Here is a 15125-nt window from a genome sequence, read left to right as displayed (position 1 = left end):
CTATTAAATGATATTTAAATTACAAGAAGTGATTACATAAGAAATTAGAATGTTCTCCGCAGAATCAGCGAGGAAATTTACTTGTGATAAATATTGACAGGAAGGAAGAACAGGATGATAGGAGATATGTTAAGACATCCGCGCATAGCTAACACGATGTTACTTAGGGAACGTTCCGAGAGAAAATTCACTACATAATTATTGTCGTATACTTTTAGATGTCAGTGTCTAATCAACAATTCTTTTCGATATAATAAGTTTTTTTGTGTCATCTACAAAACTTAGTTCTTGTGGCATGACCAATCTCGAAACTAACCAACTACCGGTAGTGCATATAGAAGTGGTAGTTTCAGGGTCTTGCCTCCTTTCCCAATCCCCTCCCGGGTAAATATGTGCGAAGGACCGCGGGGAAGACTTAGACTGGAATATGTCGGACAAATAATTGAGATGAAGTTGAAAATAAGTGCCCTGGGATGATGACGTTGGCACAGGAAGAGGATTCGTGGTGAGCTGCTTCAAGCCAATCACAAGATAGATAAGAAAGAAGAAAAAAGAAAATATAGGCGTGTCTTTTTTTCGTCTAGTGTTGCAGTTGTAGGCAATACTGTTGCCTTAAAACTGTGCTCGATTATTTCTAAGAATATCTCCAGCGGGTAAGTATATTACGAAGCTAGTGTTGAATCGTTTCTTGAATGTCTAACTATTTGAAGTGGCGCCTTCATCAGTAGATAAACATTAATTAGCTCTCATAGCCGAAAATAGTAAAGTTATTAATATTTACTGTCAAATGTACTATTTACCTAAAAGTGTCAGTAACAAGGCAATTCGGTCCGCAACGAGTATTTGATTTGGCCTTTCGACCAATCAGTCATTATAATACTAATAATCATCATCATCGGCCATTTTCCATCCTCTGCAGGATAGAAGTCACTTCCATGTTTGTACATGCAATACGGCCTTCTGCCTTACGCATCCTCGTTGATCCGGCATATTTTCAAATATGTGCAATCGGTCCTTTTTTTAGTTCCTGAGGAAATGCCACGGAAAATTATGCCATAAGCCATCAACGAATGGAGATGTGTCAAACATGTTTAGTCGTATTCATTTGTTTCTGAAGCTAGCAGTTATGCGGAGAGACAAGTTGCTAACCTCGCTGTCCGACAATCTCAATAATATGCGCGTTGTTGTTCATATTTTGATCAATATATACAATTAACAACCTGGAATGTACTGCCTTACAGGGTAACTTATCTTCTACGTTAATTATTTTTTCTATTTGTTACAGAACTGGATATACCTTTTTTTTCGTAACACAATTCCATTGAAATCATCATCCTTGTTACACAGATAGGTAGACCAGTGATGACGTTATTTACACTTGTCTAAGGGGTCTAACTCTCTAGCTTTCATTGTTGGGTAACTGGCCTATGTGTAGCAATATAGTAATGAAAACAGAGTCCTATCGGTTATTGGTGGGTCGTTTCTGCTGACGATCTGGGCAACAGCGACTGTCGTCTGCAATAACTGACCCATGCATCCGACGATAAGTTTCAACATAATGGCCGCTGTCAACTCGTTTCTTAAGCGTGCCAGACCATTGACTGGAATTTATGCTTGCCGACACGTCCGCTTCTCAATGTCGTAGCTTTCACTGGACGCTGTCACGTAAACTTGAGAAAAATGGTCTGTTCCAACTGGTGGGTCCCCACAATAACATCACGTCGACATTCGCTCAGTTCTGTCCGTTGACCCATTCGAACAAAAGACACGTCTGCGGCATGGACGCATACTTTTTGCACCAAATCATTCATCTTTGCATAGCATAGTGTTTTGTGGGGGTGTAGCTGCTTCCGGTCGCATCCCGTTGACTCATTCGAACAGAAAACACGTCTGTGGCATGGTCGCACATTTTCTGCTCTGCTACATTCATTTCTGCGTAGTTTAAGGTCACTCAGAGTGTTTGATGAGGGAGGTACGTCCTTTCACATTCTCAAGGCAAGGACAAACCTCCATCTGGGTAAGCAATACATTAAAACTTACGTAGCACAACATTTATAAATCTGGAAGGATATTAAGGATTGCTACACTCCACCTCGGATATTCACAATCTTCTTCGGTGGTGAAACTCTCTAAATAACCTATAACTTTATGGCGCAGGTGTTGATCTTCTATTCGGGAGTATGGATTCAACTCTCCATTATGCCATCCTGATTGCAGTGTCCCATGATTTCTTTACTTGGGTAGAAATGACTAGTGGGATAAATCCGTTGAAGTACCAGGCCCTTTCCTCTTTCATTCTTTTTAATCTGCTCTAGCGCTTCGTATCTGAAGCCTCCATTGTACTTCGCCCTGTACTTATCAGCCTGTACTGCAGTTTTAAGGATAAATGCAAACATTGACAGCTTTGATTGCGTAAAACTGTATTATCATTACGAGATTGTGGAAAAGCATATTTTTTTAATAGCCATTGGTTTAGATAGTCTGACTATACTATTTTTCATGATTCGCTGTGTGTCTTTCAGAGAACGAGTTATTTCCATGACACTGAGTCCTGAAACTACTGCTATATCGTTCCATGACGACAGAGGGTCTTGCGCAGTCTCAATAAACCTATCACCCCCTCGAATTAAATATTGTATTAAGCTAGGTGTGGTTATCTGTTAAGAGCCACTCAGATATGAACGATGTTAATGCAGAAATATTTAAATTTGGCCAGGCTAATCGTTAAACCTGCCAATCGATTTTGTTAGCATCGTATCCTGAGAGAAAAGACATACCGTACATGTAGGCCCTCAGCATTGCTGTATTTATAACCTAAGGTCTGGAAGCACTGCACTAAGTATACGCTCAAGCATAGTAGCCGGATCGCAGAGGTTCTCCTGAGCTGCACAGTGCCGTACTAGGAGTTGTCCTGGGCACGCCCTCCAGCTCATTTGATCCACAAAAAGACTGCTCTAGCTAGCAGCTTAATTCCAAGCTCCATACTTACTTTGTACTTCTCACGAAAGTTATGATGAATGCCAGGACAGCTTTTTCACCTTACAAGAAACACCACACCAAATCTTTCCCTAACTTATCTTATGCTTGGTGATATATCGGTAAAGCGTTAAAGTTTGTAACATTTGTATCACAAAAAAATGGCTCTGAGCACTATGGGACTTGACTTCTGAGGTCGTCAGTCCCCTAGAACTTAGAACTACTCAAACCTAACTAACCTAAGGATATCACACACATCCATGCCCGAGGCAGGATTCGAACCTGCGGCCGTAGCGGTCGCGCGGTTCCAGACTGTAGCGCCTAGAACCGCCCCGGCCGGCATTTGTATGACATTCAGCAATTCCTCCAAGACACCTACAACAGGAAGTTCCTTGGGAATGGTACTAGAAAATAAATTGATAATTTGTAATGAAAGAGTGATAGATGCACCAAGAAAACTTTCTGTCTAATACTAGAACGGTTATCTAACGAACTACGTTATTTCTAAGTCGGCGCTGAGCACATTAGGCAGGAAAATAGGTGTATGAGAAACACTAGCCAAATGTTTGAGGAAAGGCATGTTTCTGCACACCATCAGATACTATATAAACTCTATCAAAAAAGTGCTGCTGGTATCGGGTTTTGTGGATTAACACTGGTCAAAAATTCATTGTAGAAATTTGTTTCCTGATTTATTGAACGTAGTTGCCGTAATACTGACTTAAATACACAAATGTCAGTCTTTATTTTACTTCACTAACACACTTTTATAGCCGGCAGCGGTGGCCGAGCGGTTCTAGGCGCTTCAGTCCGGAACCGCGTGACTGCTAGTCCTGCGAAGGAGAGCTTCTGTAAAGTTTGGAAGGTAGGTGACGAGGTATTGGCAGAAGTGAAGCTGTGAGGACGGGGCGTGAGTCGTGCTTGGGCAGCTCAGTTGGAGTGACATTCGGTAGTGTAATGGTCAGCATTTCTGCCTAGCAAGCAAGGAGACCCGGCTTCGACTCCCGGCCGCAGCTCAGTTGGAGTGACATTCGGTAGTGTAATGGTCAGCATTTCTGCCTAGCAAGCAAGGAGACCCGGCTTCGACTCCCGGCCGCAGCACAAATTTTGCAGACACAGGGAAAGAAAAGCACCTATTCGCTACCTCCTACGTAACGTGCTTGCCTGTCAGGGACACGCTGCTTTAGCTGGCTCGGTAACTCAGCGTGTTCGGTCAGAGTGCTAGCTGCCCTCTGTAATAAAAAAACTGAGTTAATGGATCAACGATGAACTGAAATGGGTGTCTTGCGACGCCCGCCCCGAGCAGATACAACGAACGAAAACGAAAAAAATGAGATTTTACACAAAAATAAAAAAAAGTTGGTAGAGCACTTGCCCGCGAAAGGCAAAGGTCCCAAGTTCGAGTCTCGGTCCGGCACACAGTTTTAATCTGTCAGGAAGTTTCATATCAGCGCACACACTGCTGCAGAGTGAAAATCTCATTCTGGATAAGAAACTATATTTAAATTTTAATGATCTCTTTTACAAAGATGGATGAAACCGAAAGTATGTTCGGCTACCTATCTGCTTATAGACTATGAGCTACTAATAATCCCAGCGAATGTTTCGTATAAGAAAAGTAACGACACGATGACAAATACATCAGTAGGCGAATATCGGAATTCACACAGTCGATGAGGAACATAATACTGAATAGCCAGCCAGTGTGGCCGAGCGGTTCTGGGCGCTTCAGTCTGAAACCGCGCGACCGCCACGGTCGCAGGTTCGAATCCTGTCTCGGGCATGGATGTGTGTGATGTCCTTACGTTAGTTAGGTTTAAGTGGTTCTACGTTCTAGGGGACTTACGACCTCGGATGTTAAGACCCATAGTGCTCAGAGCCATTTTTGAACACTCGCCATAATTATGGTCCAGACTCACTGCCCGAACGCGTCTGTGCTCGCTGTAACGACACAGAATAGGTGCTGATACACTTTTGGGGGAAGAAGAAAGAAAGGAAACGTTGTGTTTCGCAGAACGGTTAAGTTTTAAAACCCAGACTATAGATAGATTTCGCACTTGCGGAAGGTTGATAGAAAACACACAAATGGCGACCATGACAGGACCACAGGAACGTCGTCGAGAGATTCGTAGGAAACTGACTTGGTCATAATCCGAAGTGAAAGATTTTATGCTTGTATTAAGTGATTTGTCTCTGAGATGGATACGTAATAGCGCGACCTGATGTAATCGCTGGGGAGGCGCGGGAGGGAAAAAGATGGCGTGGGCCCCTGCGGTTGAGCTCCAGGAGCCCAGACGGCACGATAATGCCTGACCGATAGGCGGAGGGAGAGATTCGGCGTGCAGTTGGCAGGCGTCGAGGGGAGCGCCGCGCCGCCCGTGAAATAAATTGGTCATTGTGCGCCGGCCGCCTTGCCGGGACGCGACGGCTCCATCCGGATGCGGCGCGGCTGTCATTTGTCAGCGCGCTGCCCCCGCGCCCGCCCCCGCCCGCGGCTAATAACGTCATCCCTCGCCGTCACCCCCGCCGCTGCGCCGAGCAACAGATAACGCCCCCGCGCCTCACATGCGCTGCTGGTTCTGCCTGATGGCTTGCCCGGACCGTCAGCGACGCCCCAAACGTCCCACGTTCCACGTAATGCTCACTACGCTGACGGAAATAGAAGTGTTACTCCGTGAAAACCGTGACCGAACGCTACGTAACTAATATTCGAATATTTCCATGACTGTCTGGATGTGTTGATTAAAATTTCAAACTTGTGCGAGCTTATTTTCAGGATTTTCCGTACAGAAAAAGAGCCATTCTTACAGATGAAAACCGGTGTGTGTACATGGTGGCTATTGGGTGTGTTGCCCGAAACTTACAGGCGGAGACCGTTACAAAGCGTGCCTGTAGGACGTGTACGTACAGCTTTTCGCCGTCGTTTGGCCTTTGGGTAGTGTCAACTGATTTACATGAGAAATGTAGTGACATCACACAGTTGACGGTGTGCAATGACTATTGACGACATGGGCCCAGGACAACTTTCTGGCAATTAGAGAAGCTACAGATCCATCGTTTTTGTTTTAGTTGTCAGTGTTCAGACTGATCTGATGCGATCCGCCGCGAATTCTTTTCCTGTGTTGTTGTTATTGTTGTTGTCTTCAGTCCTGAGACTGGTTTGATGCAGCTCTCCATGCTGCTCTATCCTGTGCAAGCTTCTTCATCTCCCAGTACTTATTGCAACCTACATCCTTCTGAATCTGCATAGTGTGTTCATCTCTTGGTCTCCCTATACGATTTTTACCCTCCATGCTGCCCTCCAATGCTAAATTTGTGATCCCTTGATGCCTCAGAACATGTCCTACCAACCGATCCCTTCCTCTCGTCAGGTTGTGCCACAAACTCCTCTTCTCCCCAATTCTATTCTATACCTCCTCATTAGTTATGTGATCTACCCATCTAATCTTCAGAATTCTTCTGTAGCACCACATTTCGAAAGCTTCTATTCTCTTCTTGTCCAAACTATTTATCGTCCATGTTTCACTTCCATACATGGCTACACTCCATACAAATACCTTCAGAAACGACTTCCTGACACTTAAATCTATACTCGATGTTAACAAATTTCTCTTCTTCTTTGAAACACTTTCCTTGCCATTGCCAGTATACATTTATATCCTCTCTACTTCGACCATCATCAGTTATTTTGCTCCCCAAATAGCAAAACTCCTAATCTAATTCCCTTAGCATCACCAGACTCAATTCGACTACATTCCATTATCCTCGTTTTGCTTTTGTTGATGTTCATCTTATATCCTCCTTTCAAGACACTGTCCATTCCGTTCAACTGCTCTTCCAAGTCCTTTGCTGTCTCTGACAGAATTACAATGTCATCGGCGAACCTCAACGTTTTTATTTCTTCTCCATTGACTTTAATACCTACTCCGAATTTTTCTTTTGTTTCCTTTACTGCTTGCTCAATATACAGATTGAATAACATCCTGAATAACATCCTGTGCCAACCGTTTTAACTCTGAGTAACACTTGCACCCCATGCCCTCAGTTTATGTGCTGGATGTATTGCAATGTCTGTCTTCCTCTACAGTTTTTGCCCTCCACAGCTCCCTCTAGTATCATGGAAGCTATTCCCTGGTGTCGTAACGGATGTCCTACCATCCTGTCCCTTCTTCTTGGTAGTGTGTTCCAAATATTACTTTCCGCCCCGATTCCATGGAGAACCTCATCATTCCTTGCCTTGATTCGTCCACCTAATTTTCAATATTCTTCTGTAGCACCACATCTCATGTGCTTCGACTGTCTTCTTTTCTGCTTTTCCCAAAGTCAATGTTTTACTACTATACAATGCTGTGCTCCAAATGTACATTCTCAGAAATTTATTCCCGGGATTAAGGCCTATGATACTACTAGATTTCCCTTGACCAGGAATGCCCTTTTCGTAAGTGCTAGCCTGCTTATTACGTCCTCCTTCCTCCGTCCGTCATGGATTATTTAGCTGTCTAGATAGCAGAATTAATTAACTTCGTCTACTTCGTGATCCCCCAGCCTGATGTTCAGTTTATCACAGTTTTCATTTTTGTTACTTCTCATTCCTTTCATCTTTCTTCAGTTTACTGTCAATACATGCTCTGTTCTTAATTAGACTGTTCACTCCATCCCACGTTATTAGACTGTCACCCCATTCCAACATCCTGCAGTTCTTCTTCACTTTCACGGAGGATAGCATTGTCATCAGTGAATCTTATCACTGATACCCTTTCACGGTAAATTTTAATCCCACTCCTGAACGTGTCTTTTATTTGCGTCATTGGGACGTGTCTTGATATATATATATATATATATATATATATATATATATATATATATATATATATATTTTTTTTTTTTTTTTTTTTTTTTTTTTTTTTTTTTTTTTGCCGCTGGTGGTCGAGTGGTTCTAGGCGCTTCAGTCTGGAACCACGAAACCGCTACGGTCGCAGGTTCGAATCCTGCCTCGGGCATGGATGTGTGTGATGTCTTTTGGTTAGTTAGGTTTAAGTAGTTCTAAGTTCTAGGAGACTGATGACCTGAGATGTTAAGTCTCATAGTGCTCAGAGCCATTTGAACCATTTGTCTTGATTTTTCTTCAGGCAGAACTATCTTTCTGGTACCTTTACCGTCTCTGAAGCCAAACTGATCGTCGTCTAACAAATCCTCAGTTTTATTTTGCGTTCTTTTGTATATTACTGATCAGCTTCTTCTGACGAATAGACCAGTGACAACAGGTGAAATCCGAGCGGGGTTACAGGCAGTGTATCAGCACGAATCATCGAGATTTGATGCTAGAATCTGGATTTAGATCTCGAGTGGCCAAACGTCGTTTTCCACTGACGCCACACTACAGACAATAGACACTTGCGCTGTGTAGGGCCAGTGTCAGTTAGGCGTTGAGTGACATTTTACGGGCCTCTCTTCTGTTTCTGGTGGTCACATGTATACCTGCATGTGTATAGACGACCTGATGTAGGATCGCAGAAAATAGCATTGTAGTGACGCATGCCTCTCCAGTTCCTTGAAGACTGATGTGGAGAGTTATTGGTTATGTCAGCTGGTCTGACTGCTAATCGTTGAAGACAGGCTTAGCGCTGGCCAGTGTGTGGCCAGAATAGTCCTTACTGCCATACCCTCGGCTTACTGCAGCGTGACTCCTCCGTGCTGTTCACACCAGAGGTTGCTCGAGGATCGTATGGAGTCTTCACTGGCCTGTCAGTCCGCTTATTCGTAGCTATAGAGCGTGACTGTGGTAACGTTGGAAAGAATGTTGTTACGAAAGTAAACATATGTTTCCGGCACATCAAGGAACTACCCAAGATGAAACTCATAGCCTGTTTATTCCATGCACAACGAGTGCAGCAGCATATTCACGTCCGTAGTGGTCACACTTCGTACTGATGTTGGTGATGTGCGGATGATCAATTACCCGGTGCTGATGTTAATCTGAAATGACAGATGGCCGCGCCGTGATGGCGTTAGCTTGGTTGTATGAGACGTAAAAGTGGAATCTCTGCGAGCCGTGACCTGACTTTTCCTAGCAACCTGGAGCGAATGGTTTGATTTTCCCTTAATCCGCATAAAATGAGCTGTAGGGCTGACTGAATATTGTAATCTGCTTTTGCTCCTCTTCATCAAGAGATTTTCCCAGTATCACTTCCTAGTCCTCGCTGGGGACAGGGAAATGCTACCAGCGGGAGAAGAGGGTTACGCAATGAGACTGACCACATTTGAGTCAAAAGCCAGCCATTCTGGTGTTGGAGTCTGACTGTCTGAAAGATCTCAACATTTAAACAGTTTCTAGAATTGCTAAAACTTAAATTTAGGAGCTGGGCACCACCAGTGTTGGGTGTCGGAGGTAGGCGTCTGGGGCGGGGTTTCTGTTTGACAGAATTATTGTAAAGTAAGGTATGAGGAGGTTCCCGAAGAATCGGCGAGGAAAGTGCGGAAAACACTCACAAGAAGAAGAGACAGGATGATAGGGCAGGATCGGGAAAGAACCGCATAGTACTACAGGAAGCTGTAGATGGGAAAAACAGTAGAGAAAGAAAAGAGATTGGATACACATGCAGCAAATAATTGAGGACGTAGGTTTCAGTTGCTTCTCTGATGAAAAGATTGGTGCAGGAGAGGATTCATGTCGGGCCGCATAAAACAAATCAGAAGACTGCGAGTATGTTTCCGTGCACACATTTAGGACTCTAATTAGACATTTCACACTTTATACAGGCATGGTGCGTCCATGTCAGTAGCAGCAGGCTTCGTATTAAACAGTGCTGCTACCAGCTACTTTAAAACGACGAAATGGTGAGGTTTAATTAAGTTTATAATATAGATTTGTTTCCATAGAAACTGTGAACTGTTATGCTGTTTGACCTTTGTGGAGCAGAGCATTATCTGACCAGTTCATCAGATGAATGTCAGAATATTACTGAATGCAATTCTACTGCTACAAGGCATCCATCAGGCTGGAGCACTGACGTCAACTTCTGCGACCTCTCCTCTATGAAACCTTGGGTGCTGATTCATCGTAAGACTGTTCTATAAGTGTATCTGTGCCGATTTCGATTATCGTCCGCGGATTAACTTCCGCCATGATAATCGTTGGAGCACTAGGTCACGCACACCACTAGAAATACATGGATCGCAGCTGCAGCAGCGTGTGAGACTTCACACGACACTGTGGTGTCTTGGGGGATGAGCTGAAAACGTGACGATCACTTACTGTATTTTCATACGGATCTGTTACAGGGCAGAACGATAGCTATTTAAAGGATCAATCTGTGGGTGGAGTGAGAACCATGTACTGGACGTGGAAACTATGAAAAATTTTCAGTATCAATTAAATGAATGCTTAATTCCGTTTCGGTCATTGTAGAATGTAAATATCAATAATATTTAGTTTTTGTTACGTTTCTGCATGTTGCACAAAATTACTCGCGAAATTTGGAATTGATCTGTTTATTTGCTTAGTTATTACGGCTTTCTTGAGAAGTTTGAGTGTTCTGGACATGTGGATATAGAGGAATAGCGTGAGGTAGCAAAGTTGTTCCCTTTGGACAGTACACGTCAAATGGGAATCTATCCAAAGTTCGTACAGATTTAAAGGAGACTGCTCTTTCAGTTTTATCGGTTAAGAAATGACCAGTTGAATTCAAGTTACCGTAGGCGTAATTCTCTTCTAAACGCCACAAGACGTATCAAAACATTTGAGAAATGGACAATATGGTATATCATGAGCAGCTATCGTGGGCGTATGAATTAGCTGGTGAGGTAAGCATAACAAAATAAAGCATAAAATACAGGTTAAGTTAAACTTAAGTGTCCGAACACTTTCCATAAAATAACTGCTTCATTTATCGAATGCTGACGGAAAAACAAATGAAAAAAACGCTTCTCCAGTGTGGGAGTGTTTATTAGTTGGGTCTGAGTACGCTGCTGTTGAAATGATTTACTTACCTAGTAATGAAGTCACTAGCGTTTTTCATCGTCTGAACCACGTAGAGAACAGCAGTGAACTTGTGGGAGGAGAAGGGAGCATAACGACGTTCGTAGAAGCGACAGCGACAGTATCAGGAGCACGGGAGATTATTCTTATAGTGGAAATAGCAGCATTAAGCTTCTGCGCAAGATCTCGAACTTCCAACAAAGCTTTTAATCTACGCTCAATCCTAATAATTTAAAATGGTCGGCTTGTTCGGGACAGTAGAATTTCGTTTTTACAAGAGTAAAATCTGTATGTACGCGTTATGTTTTGCTTTAGTTACGTGTTAATCTGTTCTCAGAAATCCACGTGCGCAAGTTACTGATCACCCTTATTGGCCAAATCATTTACATTACCTTACACGTCTTTCACAAGATCACTGATACGCACCAAGAAAAGCAGCCGGTCTAGACCAGAGCCCTGTGCGGTCCCCACTTTAGACGAACCCAGTCGGACCCACACTCTCGGCTAGACGCTCCCACATCAGCTGTTGGGTGAAGCATTTCTAGCAATTTTTAGAGCAGACGGGGAGAGGCGCCAGGGTCGCGGCATTCCTGGCGCGCTGACAAACTGCTTCCTTCTTAATTTGGTCGCCGGCTGCGGCGGTTCCATTTCCTGGAGGAGCGCGCCGGCAGATTTAGTGTTATGACAGCGGCCGGGCCGGCTGATAATTACAACATTCCCGCCAGAGATTGCCGCATAGCTGTGCCCTTCCCTTCCGCGTTTCCTTTTACTCGCGCCCCCAGCCTTACGCGCCTTCTCGCCCTTCCGCTGAAGCGAGTTGGCAAAGCTTGCCGTTCGGCGGTCGACTCCTGCGGAAGCGCCAGGTAGACAGTCATCTAAACACTCCGCAGGTGCCGTCTTGTACTCCGATAAGCACCTAGAGGAAGCGAACAAAGTTTAGCGGTTGACGTCCTGTCGACGACATCGTCATTAGAGGCGAAGCCTTACTTCGGACTGCCGGCCGGGGTGGCCGAGCGGTTCTAGGCGCTTCAGTCTGGAACCGCGCGACCGCTACGGTCGCAGGTTCGAATCCTGCCTCGGACATGGATGTGCGTGATGTCCTTAGGTTAGTTAGGTTTAAGTAGTTCTAAGTTCTAGGGGACTGATGACCTTAGAAGTTAAGTCCCATAGTGCTCAGAGCCATTTGAACCATTTACTTCGTACTGGGCGAGACGCGGAATGGAAGTCCACCTGATCTAGAGGAGACATGCCAGTATTTATTTTGAGCTTTATAGGGAAATCAGTGAAAAATAAATCTCGATGGCTGTACAAGGAATCGAATTACTACCTGCCAGAACTGTGTAAACATCTGCAGCTCCCCACTCGATCCGATAGTAATTGTTTTCAAAATTCACCTTTAGGGAAATGTCGACTATTTTATAAATACTCGAAGTACCTTATATCTATACACATTATAAAGTTTCTCGCTGCTTTTTTCTGTCTGAGGTAGAAGCTAATGTCAAGAACTATTGTAGAGATTTTCATACGGGTTTCTCCATGACATTGCTCCGAAAAACTGAAACTGAAGGTACATAATACTAACGTAACATATTAACTACTCCGTGGAAGCGAATGAAAATGCGGAGGCATGTTGCCCGAGGTGTCGCAGGCGTGCACAGGAAGCTGCACGTCACATGGCGTGCCACCGTAATCGTAGTGCCAAAAGGGGCTGGCCGCGCAACACAAGGCAGTTGAAGGAACGGGAAATAGCAGTGCCAATCAGGGAAAAGTTACAGTGCATCGTAAAGCTATTCTTCATTACAACGTGCCAGGCGACAACGTTTGGATGAGTTGAGACAGAGAAGAATCGTCTGGAAACTGGGAGAGGGATGAAGTGCGACGAGTGTAGCCAAGCAGTTTCACGTCCGTGGAGAGTATTCCGAACCACAGGCGCTGCTGCCCGAATGAGAGGAGCACCAGTTGACAGCTACATTGTGCGGCAAGCAAGACGGGACCCACGTCAAACAGCAAGTGCAATTGCGACAACATAAGTCATACCGCTGTTCGTATCTTTGTATAAAACAAAACTACAACGAAGGCAATCATGCTGATTGATGACCCTCTGACGGATAAAGAACATTTGCTTGCTCCCTCACTCCCCCCTTAGTCCGGATTTAGCCCCATGTGACTTTTTTTCTATTCCCAAACATGAAGAAACGCCTTCGTGGGAGGCATTATCAATCATCAGAAGGCTGCGGAGGCGATTTTGAAAGACCTCTCAAAAAATGGTTTCCAGCATGTATTTGGAGACTGGCAGAAACGCATTCATGGGAGACTACTTTAAGGACTACCAAATTATGAGGATGAGTAAAGGTATGTTGTCAAAAAAAATTATGATCATTCTTTATTGAACAGCCCCCCTACTTCCAAAAATCAATAGATACTGCTGTCACTGCTGTGACTCAGTGTCAGAACAGTTCGCTGTAAAGTGATAACATTTTTCTTTATTTGTATAATGATATACAAGGTCAGTACTGCGCTGTGGTTACCACAAGTGCGCTCAAGGGGCCTGTTAGCTTTCATGTTTCTCATAGTGATGCCAAGTGGGCAGTTGTCACTCCTCCTTGTTAGATGAAAGCTCAGACAGTTAAGACAGAACTCATGTAATGTTCTGGTGAGACCATAGACGCCAAAACATTATGACCACATGCTTAACAGTGTGTTGAACCGGAATACAGCAGCGAATCTGTGTGGGATCTATTCGAAAAGTCCTTGATAGGATTCCAGGTGTACGTGGCACCAGATGCCTACGCACAGAAAAAATTTTCATTAGTATGTGCTGCGCTTAATACTTTTCTTATCGCGCAACTTCACAGGGCGGCATTCAGTGTCTTGACGCGCAATGGTCATAACGTTTTGGCTCATGAATGGGTATCTTTATACTAATACCGTGTTATTGTACCTTACGCTGAATGAATACAGGTCGGGCAAAATAAAACTGTCCCACATATGTTCATGGACCTTATCGTAGGCAACGCAACTTAATCATTCACATCAGGGTCGGATAATGTAAGTTAGGTTGCCTATGTTAAGGTGCATGTGTGGAACCGTTTCATTTTGACCTCCTTGTGAATTGCTTATCACACCTGGCCTGTGTAAATGTTTGATCGATGACGTCACCGACACAGGCGACAGATAAACATACCGAGGCGACGGGGTGCTTACCTGAATGACGCGCATGGGCAGGCCGGTCTCCTTGGCGAGCTGCTCGCGGATGTGCCGCGTGGGCTTGGGCGTCTGCGAGAAGGCCGTCTTGAGGATCTCGAGCTGCTTGGCCTTGATGGTGGTGCGCGGGCCGCGCCGCTTCGAGCCCGAGTTGCCGTCGTCGGGGCTTTTGTTCTCCGTCTGCGAGTCGCGCGTCTCCGGGTCGCCGTCCAGCGAGCCTGACCAACACACGCCTGCCGCTCAGACATGGCGGGTCTCTGTCCCGCAACCTGCTGTCGGGGGCCACGGCCCGGCACGGCGGGCGTGGGGCGCTACACACTACACACTACACTAGGCCAGGCAGCTCGCGCGGGGCAGCGCTGAAACGTACACTCACCAGCAGGACTGTTGTTGTTGTGGACTTCAGTCAGCTCCACACTCGGCTCTACCCTGTGCAAGCCTCTTCACCCCTTCGTAACTACGGCAACATACATCCGCTACTGAGTCAAGTTGTGGCTTCTCTTTCCATCACTCCCAAACCGCCTATTCTGTGGGTGCCTCAGGGTGTCTCCTATTAATCAGTGATTTATTCTAGGCAAAATATTTTTAGTTGATTGTGTTGTACAACTTTGATGAAATTTGGAAACGACGTTTCATAACATTTTAATCCTATGTTTAAATTATTCTCTGTGGGCGACCTCTTTTGGTCAAAGACCATTATCGAGCAGCTGAAAACACAAACGCCGGCCGAAGTGGCCGTGCGGTTAAAGGCGCTGCAGTCTGGAACCGCAAGACCGCTACGGTCGCAGGTTCGAATCCTGCCTCGGGCATGGATGTTCGTGATGTCCTTAGGTTAGTTAGGTTTAACTAGTTCTAAGTTCTAGGGGACTAATGACCTCAGCAGTTGAGTCCCATAGTGCTCAGAGCCATTTGAACCATTTTTTTGAAAACACAAACATTTCACACGTAAGGGATATTTCATAATTTT

The 15125-nt window shown here is 44.8% G+C and overlaps 1 protein-coding gene across 1 annotated transcript in view; it reads right to left on the bottom strand.

Annotated features, from left to right (window-relative positions):
- LOC124712468 (LIM/homeobox protein Lhx5) overlaps positions 1–15125 on the bottom strand; it is a 477246-nt gene that overhangs the window by 54164 nt on the left and 407957 nt on the right. Inside the window, exon 8 of the mRNA XM_047242764.1 lies at positions 14159–14391. Within this exon, the coding sequence (XP_047098720.1) occupies positions 14159–14391 (233 nt within the window). The remainder of the gene's footprint in view (positions 1–14158; positions 14392–15125) is intronic.

Source organism: Schistocerca piceifrons, chromosome 8, assembly GCF_021461385.2.
Source record: "Schistocerca piceifrons isolate TAMUIC-IGC-003096 chromosome 8, iqSchPice1.1, whole genome shotgun sequence".
Lineage (NCBI taxonomy): Eukaryota > Metazoa > Arthropoda > Insecta > Orthoptera > Acrididae > Schistocerca > Schistocerca piceifrons.
Note: the sequence above shows the minus strand (reverse complement) of the source record. Positions and strands in the feature narration are given on the sequence as shown.